At 40.4% G+C, this 19,792-nt stretch overlaps 2 protein-coding genes across 5 annotated transcripts in view; one reads left to right on the top strand and one right to left on the bottom strand.

The window, feature by feature from the left end:
* Positions 1–9,008, top strand: part of TRAPPC8 (trafficking protein particle complex subunit 8) — a 57,985-nt gene extending 48,977 nt beyond the window's left edge. For 2 of the 4 annotated variants that reach the window (XM_069779234.1, XM_069779236.1), the window contains 4 exons: positions 2,596–2,643; positions 4,057–4,202; positions 5,776–5,865; positions 7,962–9,008. In XM_069779234.1, coding sequence (XP_069635335.1) covers positions 2,596–2,643; positions 4,057–4,202; positions 5,776–5,865; positions 7,962–8,196 — 519 coding nt within the window. In that variant the 3' untranslated portion in view covers positions 8,197–9,008. The remainder of the gene's footprint in view (positions 1–2,595; positions 2,644–4,056; positions 4,203–5,775; positions 5,866–7,961) is intronic. The other 2 variants (XM_069779235.1, XM_069779237.1) reach the window with 1 other exon arrangement.
* Positions 9,009–13,850: 4,842 nt separating this feature from the next.
* CATSPERD (cation channel sperm associated auxiliary subunit delta) lies at positions 13,851–18,686 on the bottom strand. The gene is given in 7 exon segments (XM_069778622.1): positions 13,851–13,859; positions 14,757–14,993; positions 15,125–15,190; positions 15,193–15,318; positions 15,320–15,472; positions 16,601–16,752; positions 18,593–18,686. Coding segments are annotated over 7 exon segments (837 nt in total).
* Between the last annotated feature and the right edge of the window lie 1,106 nt (positions 18,687–19,792).

Here is a 19,792-nt window from a genome sequence, read left to right as displayed (position 1 = left end):
GGCTTTTTGGCAGTGTTTCACTTCGGAGATGATAATTTTTAGTAACACTGCTTCGTAATCTAGATGCAGCTTGGTGAGGCAGCAACAGTTTGGTTGGAAGTAGGAATGTCTGAAAGGTAGGAGTGGGTAAGGTTTAAACAACTTTATTTTTCCTAACAGTGAATTACTGGAAGTGACATCTTGTGCTAGTTCAGAATTTTTTTTTTTACAGAATACATGGGAAGTGATACTTGAATCAAACACAGATTGTTGGAATGGATTTAAGACTTTCTTTAAACCAGATTGGTGGAAGGAAAGCAAAGTTCTTAAGGGTAAACAAACGAGAGCTGAAGTGTACATTCTCCACTCTGTTGTATCAATTAATGTACCACTTACTGTACCAATTTGGGAGGACTGGCTTATGTTATTGTTATGAATGAAATATTCCAAATAGCTGCAAAGCTACATCTGTTGCTTTACCCGTTGATGGACTGGAAAGCTGCTGCTATTTGTGTTTTCAAATGCATTATTGCTGGTGTCTTAGTAAAATGCTATTCCTGGAGTTGTCATTTCTATAGTTAGGAGCTAGAATGAATATAGATGAGTCACATGGTGAATGAATATAGACGAGTCACATGGTGAAGGAAACCAACTTAAAACTGAGGTTTTAAAATGGGAGTTCTCTGATCTAAGACGGGAAAGGGAGAAAGACACATCTCACTTTGTCTCACTCTTCTTCTGTTGCTTCCATGTATTCTGCTTTCACTTAAACTTAGTGTTGTTCAAGAGTTTCCTGTCTAGGTTTTCTTCTGTGCTGTGCATATTGGTCCCTCATACTTGACCGAGCATGTTAATAATCCTTTTGGCTATGTGTAACTTGTGATTTATCAGGCAAATATGCTGAATTTCCATACGACTTGCACATCAAATCGCAGTGGTTAACATTTTATGGTGTGTTTAAGAGCACATTGACCCAGTCATTGATAAGATTGTTTTAGAAATTGAAAACTTTAAGTTGTCTAGTATTACATAGAAAAATCCTTTAAAATAACTGCGTGTGAAGATAGATACCATCACTTCCATCCATCTGATAGAAAGGAAGAACTTTTGAATTTGAAAGTGCATTCTAAGAGATTAAAGAATGTATTATGGACAGACCTGTCTATTGCATCTATCAGATAATGCGAAAGATGCTTTGAATGGTGTAAATGTTGAATTTTCCAGCTTTTAGCTTAGTGCAGTTTCAGGAGATACCCAAAACTGGTGTGAATGTCTAATACGCAGTTCAGAAGTATAAGTAGGGTTACCATGTAACTTTGTTTCAAAGTAGCAAAACATCAGACTCTAAAGGACTTTGCTTTTTTGTAACTACTGAATAAGTGAATATGTTGAGATAATTCTACTTGGAATAGCAGGCTTGTGTCTAGTTTTAAGTATCTTTCTTTGAAGCTGGCCTTTGTAGATGGCTTGGGGCAGCAGAAAGCTTTCTAAAAATAGAAACATCTTTCCTAGCACCAACTGCGCAGTTTGTAGGTCTTGGAAGGTAACTGTGGGAGCAGTGCGGTTCTGGTGCTACTGTCTGTTGTATGTTTCTAGTAAAAACCCAAAAAGCTTAATGCAGGTATAAAATTTAAAACAATAACAAAAAGCACACCACCACCACCCCCCCGCCCCATACAGTTCTTCCAAACTGTTCTTATGATGAAGTCTTTCAGTCAAGCTTATCTGTACCTCTACCAGTATGTATGGATGAGACCTTCAAATTACACCTTAACCATTTTTTAAAGGGAGTACCTTTACCATTGTTGTGGCCTTCTTGTGTGCAGTATATGGTGCTTGCTGTCTATTGGAGCCTGTGGCACTTCTGGAGACTTTGTGAGGAGCCATCATGGGTCAACAAGCAGACTTCAGGTGTCAGGACTTCTATTTTTGCCTTTATAAAGGCAATACTCCATTTGGGCTGGTATTCTAGCAGTTCAGCAACAAAATACCACCTGTTTTAATTCTTGGTTTGTTTTGCTTTGTTTCTAAGTGTAAACAACCAAAAGTCTTGAGGCTGTTATCTGCTTGGTGTGTATTCTTGGAGGGAGTGTACAGGTGCCCAAGTAGGTATGGGTGTCTTTTTTTTTGTAGCCTTGATCCAATTTCCCAAGCTACAGAGTAGGGCAGGAGTTTAATGCATCCTTAAACCTAGCATTTCTTATTAGCTATCTCTAGGCAGCTCCCTGATCTGTATGTACATCTTCTTGGTTACCATTCAGAAGTGCATAATTCTCTCCTGAAGCATTATGTGAGAGAATCGCGTTCAAAAATGATATGCCTTAGCCTTTGTTCTAGGTACACAATTGCAAAAAACTGTAGACTTTGAGCAGCTGAACTTGGAGACACAGACATCTTTTCTGAGTCTGGTACCCAGAGGCTGGCTGGAATTTTTAGCTCTGTGATGGTAAATGGTTAATCTTACTGCTTTCCAGTCCTTCAGTAGGGGTATAATACTAGAACTAAAGGTTTGAAATATTAATGGCACGCTGTGCTTTTACCAGTAAATGTTCCTGCTGCATTTCATGATGTTCTTGTCTGTTTGTAGAGATAAACCTTCGTATTTGTCTTTTGTAGGGTTTTAAAAAAATACTCGGGAATTCTGATTGGGAGGACTTGGAACAGGTAATTGACGCTAGGGCAAACTACAGTGTGTAGGATGTTGAGATGTGGTTGAAGAGGGCATTGAATAATTGGTTGGACTGTAATTTGAGGGGAAAGATTAATTTAAATGAAATCCTATAATCTCATCTTTTGGAGGCCAGTGTGTTTCATGCTGTCAATTTTCATCAAGTTAGATACCCATAGGGTAGGGTGGAAATACCAAATTAATTCATCACTTAAAATATATTTGTTACTGTGAAATATCTTTTTTTTCTTCTCAAATTACTTTAAATGCCCCCCCCCCCCTTTTTTTTTTCCCAAGAAAGAATTGTAAGCTTGATAAAACATTTGATGTTTTCCTGGTATTACCAGCACAGGCAGACAGTGACTGAGACATTCACACTCCCACTGTTTGTTATTTTGAGTCAGGTTTTGTTGCCTATAGTATTTCTTTTCAACTTAGAAGGTACAATCCACCACCCTTAAACAAATAGTATTACTTTCTTATGCTGTACTGACTTATTGGTGGCTTTTAAAAAATCTTTCACTTGCTTTTAGTAGTCAGTCATACTTATTGCTGCAAGTTCTTTTTTTTTTTTCTTTTAAGGTGGACATTTTGCAGAATAGATTCATAAGGGAATAATGAAAGGCAGCCTCTTCCCAAATAAATTCTGTTTGCAAAACAGATTAGATGATGTTGGACAGAGTTACAGTAGTGCTGTAATGCTGGATCAAATGCAGCCTGATTGCCTCGTTTGGTGTTGCATCTTTCTGTACCATCTGACTTACTCTGCTTCAGAGGTTGATTCTGCCCACAGGGTTAGGATGAATCCCAAGTAGTGTGTCAGTGCTTGTCTTGGGCTTTCAGCTGGGGACAAAGGTAACTTTCATATCTGCAAGAGCTTGGCATAAGATTTTTAAGATACGCTGCATTATTAAATCCTTCTGTCATTGTTAGCGTGTTCCTATAAACTTCTGTTTGCTTTACTTTGGATCCGTTTTGGGAAACTTGGCTATTGGCTTTCCTGTTTTGAACTTCCCAGGGTAGGTGATGGAATTTTTTTTTTTAGGTGCAGCTGCTGAATAGGGAACTGTTTAAATGCTGTCCCTTTTCCTTAGAAACAAAACCAAACACTAACAAACCACTGCAACAATGGCATGCCTTTGTGAAGCTTGCACAGGTAGTGTTTTCACAGGCAGCTGTGAAGTCTCTGTCTCAAAAGATGGTAACGGATAAATCGTATCAGTTCCTCCTCTAGCTCACTTAAATAAAAACACATTGGAAAAAACTGTAAGCTTCATGATGCTGTAGACTTAATTCCCTGGAGTTAGTTTGTAATGGAAAATTGTAGCTTCTGTGACTGGATTTCTTGTGTTGTGTTGCACAGTACCTTATGTCAATATTTTAAATGTCACTCTGAATTTGTGTTTCAGGAATTACCAGAAATGGTTCTCTTAAAGTTTTTTCGACCAGAAAACATACCAGTACCTGCAAGACCAACACCAGAGCAGCTTTCTAATCTTATCAAGACAAGTCTTCATTATCCAGAGTCTTTCAATCATTCTTTTCATCAAAAAAGGTTTGTGCAATGTTTTCTTTAGAAACTCTTGAAATATTTTTAATTTGACGTAAATAATGTTGAGAGATGCTATGTGGGTTATGATATAAAGGGTTAAAGTGTGGTGTGCAAGGGTGAAATCTTGCACAATTCTTAAACTCACTGCTTCAGAATTGTATAGGTAAAATGGAAGTTTCATGTAGAGAAACAGGCTGTAATACCACAGTTGACAGTTTTAATGTTAACTAGTAAAGTTATTAAACTTACTGCAAGAAAAATAATTACTCTGCTGGCTTTGTGTTTATTTTTGGTGTCAGAGTAAACAGTGTGACTACTTTGAGGAGGCAGACAGAAAGTAAGTGGTACTTAAGTCAAAAGAACTGCATATCTACATCATCTGACTTGCCAAGATTAGCTGCACATGGTTCTGATTTATGTTGGAAGGAAAGGTAGTAACAGTTTAGATCACTGGGGCTTGTCTCCTGGAAGAACATCAGAATTAACCTCTGTCAAAAACCAGACTGCTAGAGTGAATTAATTGGGGCCTGTGAAAGCCATGAGTCTTTCAAATTAAAATGATCTCAACAAAGCCCTCTGGATTCGTTTCCAGGTATGAAGTGAATTGTACTTGAAGCTACCTAGTTAGGTTTGTGTTGTTTTATCTGAGAACTCTACTGTGTTATACTTTTTTCTAGAATTTCAGTTAATATAAGTAAGTGGCCAAAAGAAAGGGATTTCTTTCGTAATAAAAATATAATATTTAAACGTTTTGTAAGGTGGCATGTTTTAATGACAGTTACAAAGCATGCATTATTCCAGTAACAAGTTCATATCTTATGCATTTTAGTTGCTAATTGTTCTTTTCTTGTTAGTCAAGTTTAGGATATTTAAACTGTTAAGCAATGGCAAGGAATTCCAGTGACAGAAATCATTTGTTGCATACATAGAGCTGTTTCAACTGCAGTAGTTTGTGTACCTGCCTGTGGATATATTGGGGTTTTTCATGCTGCAGCATTTCTTATAAAAACAATCATACTAATTGTGAGCAAGCAGAATATCGACTAACTGTATTAGTTTTATTCAGAGTAAAGGCTTAAATTAACACCAAATGTGTATGTGCTGTCTGTTCCATTTGGGCACTGTTCTGGCTAAAACTTTAGGCCAGATGCCAGCAATTCCTCTACAGGAGACAGTGCAGAAGAAAAGTATCTAGACAAAATGCACTAAACAGCGGTTCAGAGAGTAGCATAGTGGGCCATGTTATCCCATTCTGAAATGTCTCTTGTCATAACAGTAGATATCCTGTAAACTAGGTATTATTAATGATTTTACTAGTCTTTCTTAGCTGGATGAAGGAAGGTGGTAACTTCATTTGGCTCAATTGAGCCAATGCTGTTTGCCTCAATAGCTTTTATTATAGGAAACTCTAGTCAATGTAAATGATTACATTGCTATGTACACTGACTGTTGCATAATAGACAACTACATGTTAATTTTATATTACTTGAAATTTATTTTACTTATTGAAGAGTATAATTAAGACTATCCAGAGTAAGACTTTTTTCCTTTACTATGGAACTATTTCTTTTCACAGCCTCTGTCTGGTACCTGTCACTCTCCTACTTTCCAATTGTTCCCAGGCTGTTGTAGATGTAATGATTGATTTGCGGCATAAAACAACAAGGTAATGTGTGAATATTAATAAAACTGTATTTTTTGAGATTGCTTCCTAGTTTGGGGGAGTGTTGTAATCTTTTAACTGTATTGAATATCTAGAATATGATTTTTTTTCAACAGTGGCTTCTTTCATAGAATGGAAGATGATAAAGTAAAGGCTTTATACAGCCAAATGGGAGTCTTCAGTCAGTGCTCGGTTTTACTTTGCTTCTGACTATTGCTAAGACAGGACCTTGAATTGTGGCTTTTGAATAGTTAAACTCTGCAGATCTTTTCTAGGAAAGTGGAAATGCTTTTGAACTAGTGAAATATGAACTTCAGCAACCTTATTTTATTAAACATATATTGTGGAGTTTTAATTTTTAAAATATCAAGTAATTTGTAGAAAACTTTTGAAGTTTAAAGAAGTACTTCCTTGTGCAATTTAGCTTAGTGTAAGATGTCATTGAACCTTAGGTGTTTTTAAGACTTCACCTTGGTTTATCAGTTGATTCTTATGACTGGCTTTTTGCTTAGAACTGTAGTATTATGTATGAAAATATTAGCACTGAGGAAAATTTTGTTGATTGTTTCTAAAAGTTTTACTAAGGATTCTGTGGGAGAGAGAATTCTGTACCATGATACACCATTGTTAACTTTTCCACATCTGTTAACTCATATTTTGGGTGACACCAGCTCACCCCTGCCCCCCCAGTAGACATAATGCTACTTGGTCTGCTTACAACAAAATAGACTCTGTGGGATCCCTGATTGAATGGCAGGAGGGGGAAGGCAGATTGTGAAGACATTGAGGTAGGCTTAGTCATGGGGAACACTTGCTTCTGTGTCAGACACAGTCTGTCCAGGCAAGTAAGAAATTAAAAGGCCAGGGCTTAACACACAGGTTCAGAAATAGAGAACAGAAGACTTAAGTCTGTTTTATTTATCAGTTGAGATTAGGAAGCTATTCACTGCTCTGGTGTGTTTTCACAAGATGGTCATGCTTTGTAACAGTGTTGTAAGACATGTCTTTGAAAGGATAGTGTAGTCAAGTGCCTTGAAATGTCCTAAAAGCAAACAGAAAATGAAACACACCTCCCATCCCCAAACCAATATATTAATGCAATGTCTCTAAAGCACTGTATGTCCACATTGACTACTTCTGTGACATGCACTCTGATTTAACTTTAGTTCATGGGACAGGCGCAAGAATGCCTTATGTAGGGATTCCAAAACCTGTGACAACTTGGATCTTGTTACCACGTCTATTGTTAAGTATTACGTGTTCATTATATAAAAAGCTAGGAATATACTGAAATTCATTATACATATATGTATGATTAATGTTCTGTATATAGTGTATGGTATATTGGGAACCAAAGAAATGTTTTAAACTTTTGTATTGATTCATCTGAGCCAAGGGGGAGAGCTGCTGTAAAGGAGTGTGTTAAGTGTGAGTCAAAGAACACTAAAAAGTGTTTGTCAAGAAGTAAGGACCCAGAGTTAAATTGAGCTAATGGGTGAACATAGGGATCCATGAAGATACCCAAGGGTACCTTAGGTACTCTGTCTCAGTGTGTGTATGTTTGTGGGGATGGGTGTGTATGTGGATGTAGATGTAGTAGGAAAGAGGACATAGACATGACCTTTTTTTTTTGAAGCTGCATTTAGCATCTTGATAAAATGTTAAGTGCAGTTCTGTCTATATGATTGCAACTGTTATCCTTTCAAAGTCTAGCTTTGTCTTTTTAGAAGAATCTTAATCTCTTAAAGATGAGAGTGGTGATGTGGGAAACAAAGCAAGCATGATGCATTTGGGGAAGGCAGTGACTTAAGGGAAATTATTGCAGGCAGTAAAAAAGACTCAGTAACTTTAAGTCATCAAAGATGACTGATGGTGGGCACTATCACGTCCAAAGACTGCCAGAATAGTAACTTAGGTTTCCAATTCCTGCCTTTTGAAAAGAAGTTTTTGGAAAGCATAAACAAGCATCTCTTTGTAAGGGGACAGTGATGGACGCATAATGCATTCTGAAATCTTGGGGAAAACTTGCAGTTGAGGGAATCATGTAAACTGGTATGGATGCTTCGAATACAGAGAAATAACTTTGCCTTCTTTTTCAGCCCAGAAGCACTAGAAATCCATGGATCTTTTACCTGGCTTGGGCAAACACAATACAAGCTTCAACTTAAAAGCCAGGAGGTCTATAGCTTGCAGCTGAAAGCTTGCTTCGTTCATACAGGTGTCTATAATCTCGGAACACCCAGAGTATTTGCCAAGCTAGCGGACCAAGTTACTTTGTTTGAAACGAGTCAGCAGAACTCCATGCCTGCACTGATTATTATCAATAATATCTGACCACTTCCTGAAAAATATCACACTAAAAGACAAAATAAATGGGATTCTTTTCTTATATTGCTGGTTGACATTTTGCTGCAGTTTTTGGAAATAGCACCTCAAACATCTAACTTGTTACTAAAGATCGTGTAGGAAAGAAAATAGTAAAATACTCAGATGACTTGTCAATTTGTTTCTCAATGCAACGCACGTTGGACTGAAAATACGTTTATCCTTTTATAATGTATTTCTTCTCTGGTAATTAAGATATTCATAACACAAAATACTCTTTAACTCCAAATCTGAACATATTTGTATGTCCTATGCCCTGTCAAAAATGCAGCTTGACTGCTGTTACAACTTCCAGCATGGTGTGTTAATATTTGTGGCTGTATTAGGATATGGTTCAGGAAGAAACCCTCATTGGCTTTTTCCTGTCTGAAGCCATTAGTCATGATAAATCCCAACCTTACTGTGAAGTTCAATAAGGTGTCTCAAATCCATTTCTGTTTCTCAGTTCTTCAGTTTAAAATTTTGGTTTGAGTTTTCATGTTTATGGAAACTGGTGATGTTTCAAGGTTTACATACAAGTCCCACCTAAGGTGTTTCAGAAATAATTCCTTCAACCAGTTTGAGTATTTTCTCATTCATCTCAACACAGAATGCACTATTTCACAACCATGAGATTGTCATTTAAATTGTCACTTGCTTTATTATGTAACTATAACAATTGATCTGTTTTAAAAAAAAGCTACTCAAGATTTTCAAGAAATGTATTATATTTATAACAAATGTACTGTAAATAGAATAAAACATACACCATATTCACTGTATGGACTCGTGGCCTTTTTTCCTTCCTTTTTATACAGCTGTAGCAATCAACAGGTGCTGATACTGTATATATATTCTGTACTGTCTTCATTCTGTCCCTCTTTGCTCAGGTGAAGTTCCTGTCCTGTTGCCACATATAGTGTTGGTGTACATTGAAACTTGTAGCAGCTGCTATATTTGCCTTTTGAGTTCTTACCCAGTGTTCCCAGGTACAACCCCCAGAATTCAGCTGTCTGGGAGATCTCAGTTACTTGCTATCAGCTGGGGATTTTTAATTTGAATAATAGCTGCTGAATGTAGGGAAGGCTGTGTGATGCAATCAAGTGCAGCAAAACCAGCTAAGAGGAGTTACGGTTTATGATGGGTTAGCTGAGTACAAGGGAAATTGAGCAGCTGAAGAAACCTAAGACTTCTGATAGTCTGCTGTATCTTGTGGCTGAAGGTAATTCCTTCTTAGGACATTGACTTAGGAAACAGTATATCTGCCTTTAGGTGCCTATTTTTCTTTTTAGACAAGGTTTCCAATTTTACTTGTATGCAGTACAACTGTATGACTGTCTCCCAGCCCTAAAACTTCCTGAAAAGTCTTAGAACTGATTCACAGCACAAGACCTTTTGTAGTCGTAACATGGCTGTGGATCATATTGATTTATCAAGAGAATACTTGAGTATTATCTAACAAATATATTGCTTCTGGGGGTGAGGGCTTTTCTCTGCTATTGGGCAGATTGGAAGACTACCCTTTCTAAATGATTGTTGGCATTGTAGCCTTACACTAAGTCATCAGTCCTCTTTTCATCTTCGCACTCTTTTAGGGAAAGAGAAGTCATCATTGATGCCATTCAGCTATCCAGCTGTAGACCACAATTTTCTAAGTCACAGTTGGTGTATTTTTAAGACTTCTTCAAATACTCAAGTGGCACAAATCACGTTATTCTGATAGAGGATGTTTCCACAAGAGTTTTGTGAGATATGGGTTGGAAGTTTTAACTGCTTTTTTTTTTTCAGCCTGTCAGAAGAAACTGGTAAGAAATAGTGTCTCCTGTGATTTGGAAATTGCACTCTTGTAAAGAGCAGGCTTGACTAACAGTACAAAACTACCAGGCTGTGCTGTCCTGGTGACTGGTATGTTACTTGTCAGTGATCCTAACTTTCAGATTAAGTAAACCAACATTTGCTGTTTCCGTTAGTGCTAATCTAGGTAAAAAAATGTGATAAGATACATTTTATAGCCTGGCTTGAAGGAAATACTCTGAGACTGACGCTTCCTCATGTTTCTGAGAATGTTTATAGGGTTATGGTGAGCTAATGACGTGGGAAGAAGCTAAAAGAGCTAGAGTAGTGTTTTCTTTTGTTCAGCATGGGTAAAATCAGCAGCCTCTTCAATGATGCAGTTTTGAGATGCTTTTCTATGTTTGTGTATCTAGACCTGGATTTTTTTTGTACATATACCAAGTGTTCCCAAAGAGTTCTTGACAAGGCAAAGCTCAGCAGGATAGGTTGTCAACCCTATTATAATAATAAGCCAGACTTTAATTTTGCTGTAGACACAGTATCACGTAGCTAGAAAAATCCACCCCAAACAACTCAAACTTTTGCTTTCTCTTCACAATTAAGTGAAACCTTTCCTTTATTTTCTTTCCTTAGGTGGTGATTACAAAAATACTGAAGTCTTTTAACTTGTCATATTCTAAGACAACTTACTGAAAAGCAGTATCTGTTACACTAACGTCTAAAGCTTAGCATACTGCTGCAGAAGAATGCTGTCATCCTGTGTCCAAGGAATGACTATTTTGTAACCATTAACACGCTTTATTTCCAAATTGGCACTGATTCCTTCATGGTGCGTTGCTCATGATGCACATTATGCTGTGTAAAAAGCATGGAGCTGTTCAAAATGGAGTCATTGGCATGTCAGAACAGAAGTTTATTATGTGATTGCTTAGGTGAGGAGCTAGCGTGGAGGTAGAGGTAAACCTGGCTCCTTAATGAATTCTCACATGGAACAATGTGTGCCTATGTATGGACCCACAGAGATGATGAAAAACAGTTGTATTGAAATGAAACTTGTCTTGCTATTGAGCAAGTAAGTATCTCTGCAAAGGCTGAAACTTACTTGCAGAGCAATACTCCTTCAGAAGAATCCTGTGAACCTGCTGCAAGGCACAAGAGCGTCCTAATGCATCTGTCACAGCAATGCTACAGCTCAGAGTAAATCAAAATATTGCATCTTTGAGATAGCTAGAACAAGCCCTCAGAAATTACTAGATCCAGGGGATCTTTGTTGGTTTTAGCAATCTAATGAATTTTCATTTTTTACTACTTCTGTAACCTAAAACCATTAGGGGTTTTTGGTGAAAAGCAAAATGCCCAGTTTCATTCTGGGCTGGAATACTTGATATATGTAAAAAAAAAAAGTAATCAATGTCTAGATACACAAAAAATCCTGTTTAAACATTCTGTGCAATGGAATAAGGCCTTAACTAGCAATAAATGCATAAGTCACTAACAAACTTGCTCCTAAATAGAGATGAATTCTGCCTTCAATTTCTGACTTGAGGGCATGCACTGGTCCATCCTGTACTATGGGAATTCAGGTGGTTCTAGGCTTCTTTGCCAAAAAATTGGTGAAATGCTGCATTGGCAGATTACTGTTTTGTGCAATGCAAATCTGGAGTAATAAGGCTATATAGTGTCTTCAGTAGGCTGCGAACGTGATATAGAAAGCATGCAATGTTTATGAAGACATAGTTTGTGAATGGAGAGAATACCAATCTGTGCAGCTGGTGACTTCTACACTTTACATCTCTTCCTTAAGTTTGAGAGTGAATTCTAATATTTGAATCCATTGTATAAATAACATTCATAATATGGCAGCTAAATTGTTTATTTACTTGCTATTCTTCCACTTGCTCTAGTAATTCAGCTAGCCTGTTCTGTTTCTCTCTCTTCTATAAAACAGCAAAAATAATCTTCCTTGGTTAGTTTTCATGTGCACATTGAAGTAGGATGACTAATACTCCATATATTTCTAGTTTGCTTACAGAACTTGTATACATTTACTGGTACATGTGACTTGGGGCAGTATCTAGTGATGTTCTGCTTGTATGAACTGTCACACTTCCAAAGTACTTATAATTAAAGCTGCTTAAGAATATTAGAGAAGAATGCCACATGGAGGTAATAGAAGTGACTAGGTGGCTGAATGGTACAAAAATTCAGCTTAAGTTGCTTTGAGTTCTTCATGATGCTATCTGACAAGGGTGCTGAGAAAGCTGCCTGTCATGAGGAGTTAGGGGGAATGTAGAAAGTGCTCAGAGGGAATGGGGCTGAGTATGTCTCATGAAAGAGCAGTAGGAAACTCAGCCACTGGGAAGGGAAGGAAGAGAGGAGTGGAGTTGGACAGAGCTTTCCAGGTGAAAACCGGGGGCCTTCACTGTAATGAAAAATAAGGATGATGGCCAGATGGTGCCTGCAGGCAGAGTGATTACCAAGGGAATGACCTCAACTGTTGCTTTTTTGAACCAAGAGGACCAAAATCTGGCTTTTAAAAAGGTGGTGGTTGTCATTCAGGCAAACTGAGTGAAGGTATGTGAGCTGGGCAGGAGGGTTGAAAAGGAAAGGGCAGGTTTAGAGAAATTGTGGGAAGAAGAGGGATGGGATCTCATAGTTTGGAACCAGACAAGAAGGAAGAAATGGAGCAGAGCAGCACAGGAGAAAGCCCTGGCAGACAACAGGCAAAACCTATTCGCAAAAAAATGCTTAAAAGTCTGCCTGCATCTTGAAGGTCCATTTAAGTTGTTGTTCAGGCTCTTAAGCACAAATTCTGGAGTAATTATAGTTGGTGGTTACTAGAGGAGATGAAACCTTTAATTATTTTGTGGGCAAGCAAAGACTACTTTTAATGACTCACTTGCAATTAGGCTGGCCACAAGTATAGCAGAAGGAATGGCCAGAATCTCCTTTATAATTTTCACAAAGAGGTTCCATTTTGTGCTTCAGTAACAATATTTACCTGAAGGGAGATTTCTTTGATTATTTTTACTGTTCTAGAAGATGACTATGATGTTATAGCAAGATCTTGTGCCTTTTCTGGTCTTGAGTATCAGTCCCCTTCTACCTTCTCAAAAATAGTAGCAATCATACTAAATGCAGTATTCCCCTTGAATTGTGTACTTTATTCTAAAGATTTCTTAGAAGGGCTGGTTATACTGATGTAGCTGTGGAGTTTTCAGAACTTGTCACCTCATCCTGTAAACTAAACTCTTCTATGCATTGAAACAAAAAAAATCTTAGCTTTCAATTAAAGTTTAAATTACTTATGACAGAAACTCGTCTTTAATGTCTCTATCTTAAACTACGTTATTTAAATCCTGTTTAAACATTCTGTGTAATGGAATAAGGCCTTGTCCTGCGTTCAGCTGGGATAGAGTTAATTTTTTACAGGAACCTGGGAGGTGGGGGGCACAGCCGGGGCAGCTGACCTGAACTGGCCAAGGAGCTATTCCATACCATGGGACATCATGCTCAGTATATAAATGGGGAGCGGGCCGGGGGGTGGGCTCTGCTTTTTGGTGGGGGAAGTGGCAGAGCGTCGGGTCCCGGGTGGTGAGCAGTTGCACTGTGCATCACTCTTTTTGTATACTTTTTCATTAGTACCGTTGTTGTTGTTGCAATTTCTTTGTGTTGTTCCAGTAAACTGCCTTTATCTCAACCTCGAGGTTCCAGGTTTGGTTTTTTTCCTCTCCTCCGTCTTCCCCCCATCCCACCGGAGCGGGGCGGGAGGAGTGAGCGAGCGGCCGCGTGGTCCTTTGTTACCGGCTGGGCTGAAACCACGACAGGCCTTAACTAGCCTAATAAATAAATACATAAAAGTCATATACTTTGCAAATTTACAGGATTCTAAAGTAGTTATCTGAAATAGACAACAATTAATACTGCTTTTGCTATAAACTAACTTGTAGACAAAATGGCCATTTCCTTACTATTGTGGTTGGTTTAATTTTAATTGACTATTACTGTCCTATTAGAAAAATGTCTACCAAATTACTTTAAATGCATAAGTCCATCCATACAATGGATTTAGAATTCTACATAATGCTGGGCTTTCACAATACAGTTAAGACAGGTAGTATTCTCTTGATACTCGGCAGGAGTGAAAAGCTATCCTCTCTGTAGGAGTTGGTTACAACTTCAAGTTTGGAGATAATTGGTCTTTGTCACACAGCCTGAATTGATACTAATTAGTAAGAAATCATCTGAAGTCCACTTAATTTAAAGGCTGTTTCCTAAAATTAAATTTAAAAGCTGCCATGCTTCTGAAATCATGCACTTGTACTGGAAAGACTTTTAGACTATCTCTACAGTGAAACAATAGGAATAGCTACATAGGGTCAGTGAAAAATTTACTATGAAAGATGAGGAAAAAAATCTAAAATTATCTCTTTCAATTTCAAAATAATAAAACTTTAACTTTCTAATTAGAAAGAAGACATTGAGCTAGTTTCCTAGTTTCTCCATTGCATTTTCGTAACAACAAAAATTTCTGAAGTAAAAGGCAACTTCTCTAGTTAGATTTCCCAGAGACTTTGAAAAATTCCACTCAAAATACTTTAACTTCTGCATCTGAATTTTTAGAGTGATAAATGAGAGAGGGAGTATCTTGTAAAAATCAAAAGCAAAGTCAGAGAGACTGTCAGTGATGCCCCAAAATGTAGGTAGTTTGTGGGAAAAACACCATAGACATATACTGAGAAGGTTATGGATAAATCACAGTAACTGTTAAATGTATCCACTACACTGGCTTTGAAGATATATAGACCATTATAGGGAGGGAAAGTGATCTTATTTTTGTCTCCATCAAGAACCTGATACTTGACTGAGGGCCACATTAGTTCAGGTCCATTCCTATCCTTACAGCTCATGTAGTTTCTTCTGGTCCATGCAGTATTTGGATCTGGAGACTGTGTTCCTCCAGCAAAGTCCAGCTTTGAGGTTGAGAGATGCAGTTGGCATCATGCACAGTCAAAAGATAATCATAGTTATGCATTCTGTTTATTTCAAGTAGAACAATAGGGACATGCTCCTGAAATCTATTGTTTCCCCATAACTTAAAAACTGGCATCCAAGGATTTTTATAATGTACCAGAAGAGGACATCCCAGATTCGTAAAGTTATATTTGATCTGTGATCGTCCTGCTGTATATCTTTTCTGGCAAGAAAGTGTGCATCTCATATGTTATGGCTGATTGTATAACTGAAATTATTTCTCAGTCCTGCTTCTTGAATGAGGCCTTTGTCACATGCTGTTACATTTTTTTACAATTCTGATATGTTTTGTAGGTGGGCAGGACACTGCAACAAGTGCAGTCAGGGGAGCCGCATCAATACAACTGACTGCATTGTCAGGGATATCCACAGTGACAGTAGACATCTCTCCATCATGTATGCTGTCACAGAAGTCTGTCTGCAAATTCAGAGAAATACTGCTGCTTCAGAACTATATGCAAGAGGTATTTGGTGTTTCCATCATATGTAAATCCCACTTCTATTACATATGCACTGAAAGCCAGCACATGGTTGTTGTTCAGTGTCACCAGGGGAGTGGACCTTTCGCCTGGCTTGGGCACAAATATGGCCTTCAAAGCTGGACTTTCATAATAGATCTTGTTCTAGAAGTCTCCCATGAGGATCTCCGCAGTGCAGAACTGCTGAGTTCTCCAGACTGCTAACTGCAAGTTGGGCTTGCATTTATTGAAGTCATACGGCTGGGTGAAATTGCTAATCACAGAGCTGAGTAAGGTCAGCCACCCTCTTTCTTCACACAGCATCCCTGTATTTTTCAAATCTATGCTCTCATCCTTGGCGAGGTGCACTATGCTAGTGACCCGGCCGATGCTGCCGTAGAAAAGGTGTCTGTCCCGCGTCAAGACTGCAGTCTGGGAGCTGCTAGCAGTCACAGGTAAGAAACTGCTGCCAGGGAAGGTAGTGCTTTGAAAAGTCTCCAAGGGATGACAGTCACTTCTTCCATGATCAAGCCATTTTTGGCAGATATAAGCAAAGCATCTGTTGTCCAAAGGATGGTGAAACCCCTCAAGGCAAGAGTCTGCATACGTCAAAGCTTAGCAAGGCCTTTGGGCAGCAGGTAGAAGGTGGCAGAGCTATGGCTGGACATACGACTTTTTGGTACCATTATATCTGAAATAGGTCTGTGCTGCCTCCCCTGCCCCATCCTCTCTGCTTCTGTCGATCAACAGGCCAGTCACAGCAGAAGAAATGAGATCGTAGACCCCGAGCAGCACTCCTTGCTCTCTTGTACTAGTCTCAACATGTGTAAAAGTGTAAGACCCGTCCTGTGAAAGGAAGATGTGGCTGTCGGAGACCGAGCGCCTGGTGTCATAAGCAAAAAGGGTCCAGCTGAGCTCCTTGCACTGGGGGTCTTCTCCCACATAGCAGCAGTGGGTGTTTGAGACTTTGGACACGAGGGCTGTGACTCCTGCTGATGGGACCCCCCTGTTGAGGCTCTTGAAATACACATAGACCTGGCTGTTGACCACTATTGAAACCCTGTCCTTGTGCACAAAGGTGATGGCACTGATGGTGCTGAAGGTGAGGCTTCCTTGGTTTCAAGTTCTTCTGGGATGGAGAGCCGGAAGAGGCTGCTCTCAAAAGCATCCAGATTGATGAAAACATCCTTCCCCAGGTACACAGCCACCTTTGGCTCCCCCCCACCCGGGGGCCATGCCCCTCACAGAGGTGCTGTGGGACCTCATGTGGGTGCCTCTTGCCAGCTTTGCCAAAAAGCGTGGAGTATGCCAGCCGCGTGTGGCTGCAACCCAAGCCTCCCCTGTGGCCCCACAAGCAGAGCTACAGACACAGCTCGGCCACCAGCCGTGTCCCTGGCGGCTGAGGGCCAGTGGTGGCCGTTGGGGGGGGGGGCTGGGGCTGCCCCAGTTGAGGCTGCATGGCCGTTAGCCCACTCCCCCTGTCCAAGAGGCTTTTCTGCTAACAGTCGTGGAGGGCAGAGGTGGAGGAAGCGATGGCGACCACCTTGGGTACTGCCGAGGGGCTGGCTGCGGAGCCTGTCTGGCCTGGGGTGGGGATGTGCCGAGGGGAGGGACATTGCAAGGAAGAGGAGCCGCCTTCAAAGGGCTCTTCTTCAGCAGGTGGTTTCTTCTCAGACCTTCTCGGCCATTGCCTGAGCACAGGGAAGGTATTTTGCTAAGCAGCTGCACTGTATGGCTTCATTTCTGGGTGGTGGTCGGCAGTTTTTTTAACGTGAAATTAAATCTGCATTAATGTGTGATCTAAGCTTAGGTTTGAGCGCAGCCTTTGCTAATCCCCTTGCAGGACAGCCACTAACCGCTGGTGCTGGGGATCTGCATCCTGTGTCTCACGAGGTGACCCGGGCTGTGTCCCTCATAATTGCTGGTGCCTAGAGGACAGCAGCACTGTCCATCACCAGGACCAGGCCATGCCTTTTAATCACACCTAGTGATCAGGTAGCACAAGGGAACTCATGCAGGTTAGAGACCTGCATGTCTAGATAGTGAGTTTATCTGAGTCATTGAAGGGGGAGGGGAACGGGCCACAACCACACTTTTTTTCTGGATCTTACCATGTTACCAGCTCTCCTTCAAGTACCTGAAGCTTAAGCCTTGTCTGAATTAATCACTAACCGTTGCCACTAATTGCAGAGAAGAGATTGCCAGTCCTTGGCAGGGTGGGGTGTTTCTCCCTCCAGCAGCACTAGGGCAGTGGTGCAGCAAGCAGAGGGGAAAAGGGTGGCGTTGCCCAACCCCCTGGAAGTGGGAGGTGGGAGATGAGACAGGAGCATTGTATACCTCTCCAGTTATGCAATACTTTTCTCTCTGATACTGAGAAATACAGTTAGTGGTTCTGTCACATTACTACTCCTCATGTCTTTTCTTATGCCAGTGGCAAGTTGGAAGATTGCTTGATTCTGCTATTGCCTACTGTATTCACTGAGCATTTTATCAACAGCTTTGTGAGCTTTATCTACCTTGTCTTTAGTATTGAATTCCTGTCTCGGGTGCCGTGGGAAATACATAGAAATCGCATTGCTGAATATAGGTGACTGCTCTCCTTTTGTATCCACATTGAACGAGTTGAGCACTGCTGCCATCTAGTGCTTTCTGCGTCTAAATGTCTGTTCCTTCTCGGCAGTAAGTGGACGTCGCTTTCTGTTTTCTTCTCAGAGCCGGATACTGGAGGTACCAGGAGGTCCAAGCCAGCTACGGGCGAGACTGTGGGATCTAGGAGTCTCTCAGTCAACCTCTGTGTGTGAGACAACTGAGGAGCTGGCCACTGAAGGGTCCAGGAGGTCCCACTGCTGTGGAGACCGTGGGGTCTGGTGGTCGACCAAGAGACCCATCCATATGTGTCTGTACGCAAAGCAGCTGGAGATAAGAATATCTAAGGGTCAGCTGCTGGGTAGACTGAGCATCTAAGGCCAGTCACTGGAGGGATCCTCGGAGTGAGTGTGTGTCTATATGTGTGTTGGTGTGAGCAAGAGGGCTCCTGTGTACCAGCAACTGGAGTAGGGCTGCGGGCATTGGGTGCTCACCTGCCTTAGATGCCTGCAGCTGGGAGGAGACCAAGGATCTGGGGCCAGCTACTGGGTAAACCAAGGGTCTAAAGGCACTTGCTGCAGTATCCATAGCGTCCTTCTGAGGGGGTGTGCGTAGCTGGGAGCGAGGGGGTCTGCATCAGCAAGTGGAGTGGAGCTTGTGGTCCTCAGGGCTTGTCATTGTTCATGTGTCAGCAGCTGGGGAGACCTGGGATCCAGGGGCCAGCTCCTGGGCATCCTGAGCACGTGAGGCCAGCTGCTGCAGGGATCCACCCTGTATGTGTTTCCCACTAGCAGACCTTCATCCTGATAAGCCATTTGTGTGACTGCTGCGTTTTCTTTCTGTTTTGATCTGTGGGGCTGGCCATGCCTAAGGTGTATTATATGCATGTATCCGTGTGTGTGCCTATTGGGAAAACGTGCTCGCTCTCACTACTGGCTGAAGCCGAGAACGTGGAGCTGCAGCAGCCTTGTCTCTACCAGAACAGATGTCAACAACCCCTAACATCATTTCAGTACCATTCAAAACTTCAGGTAAAAGAAGGGGGGGTGTGTGGTGGGAATGTAGGGAGAGCTCAGCTCTATAATTAGAAACTTATCAATAGAAATGTTGGAGATCTATGTCTCTCCCACTGAGTCCTTACACAGAAAGCCAAGTAGGATTCATGTCATAGATCATAGATAAATATTATTGACTCTAAGGATTCAAGACTTGAAGCTAACAAAGGAAATGAGCACCAATTCACTTTCAGTTTTGACTATGACTAGGTTTTGCTCAGATACAAATTCTCTAGTGACCTGTGCCTTGAAACATCAGCTTTTCCATAGTGAGGGTTATGTGTTCTTTGGTTAATATGCTTTTAAAAATTTTAGTCCTAGCTTTGTTTACTAAGTAGCTTGGGACTCCTCCTGGAATTAAATGTCTTCCCTCAGGACAGGGAAGTCCCTAAACTATGTCTATGAGTGCAATTTCTTGATGTTTGGGAGAAGTTCTTAGTATTAGGAAGTGATACTGTTTCATGAAACAAACTCAACCTCACTTCGATTTCACTTTTGAGATAGCATTTTGCGAAGTTCAGCAGCAGAATACACAAATTCAAAGTAACTATACTTTGGCAGTTACTTACACTGTGTGTTGCTCCAGAAGGAACACACAAGTTGTCAATATAAAAATAGAAGAATTTTCACTTTCAGTGT

The sequence above is a fragment of the Haliaeetus albicilla genome, chromosome 3, assembly GCF_947461875.1.
Source record: "Haliaeetus albicilla chromosome 3, bHalAlb1.1, whole genome shotgun sequence".
Lineage (NCBI taxonomy): Eukaryota > Metazoa > Chordata > Aves > Accipitriformes > Accipitridae > Haliaeetus > Haliaeetus albicilla.
Note: the sequence above shows the minus strand (reverse complement) of the source record. Positions and strands in the feature narration are given on the sequence as shown.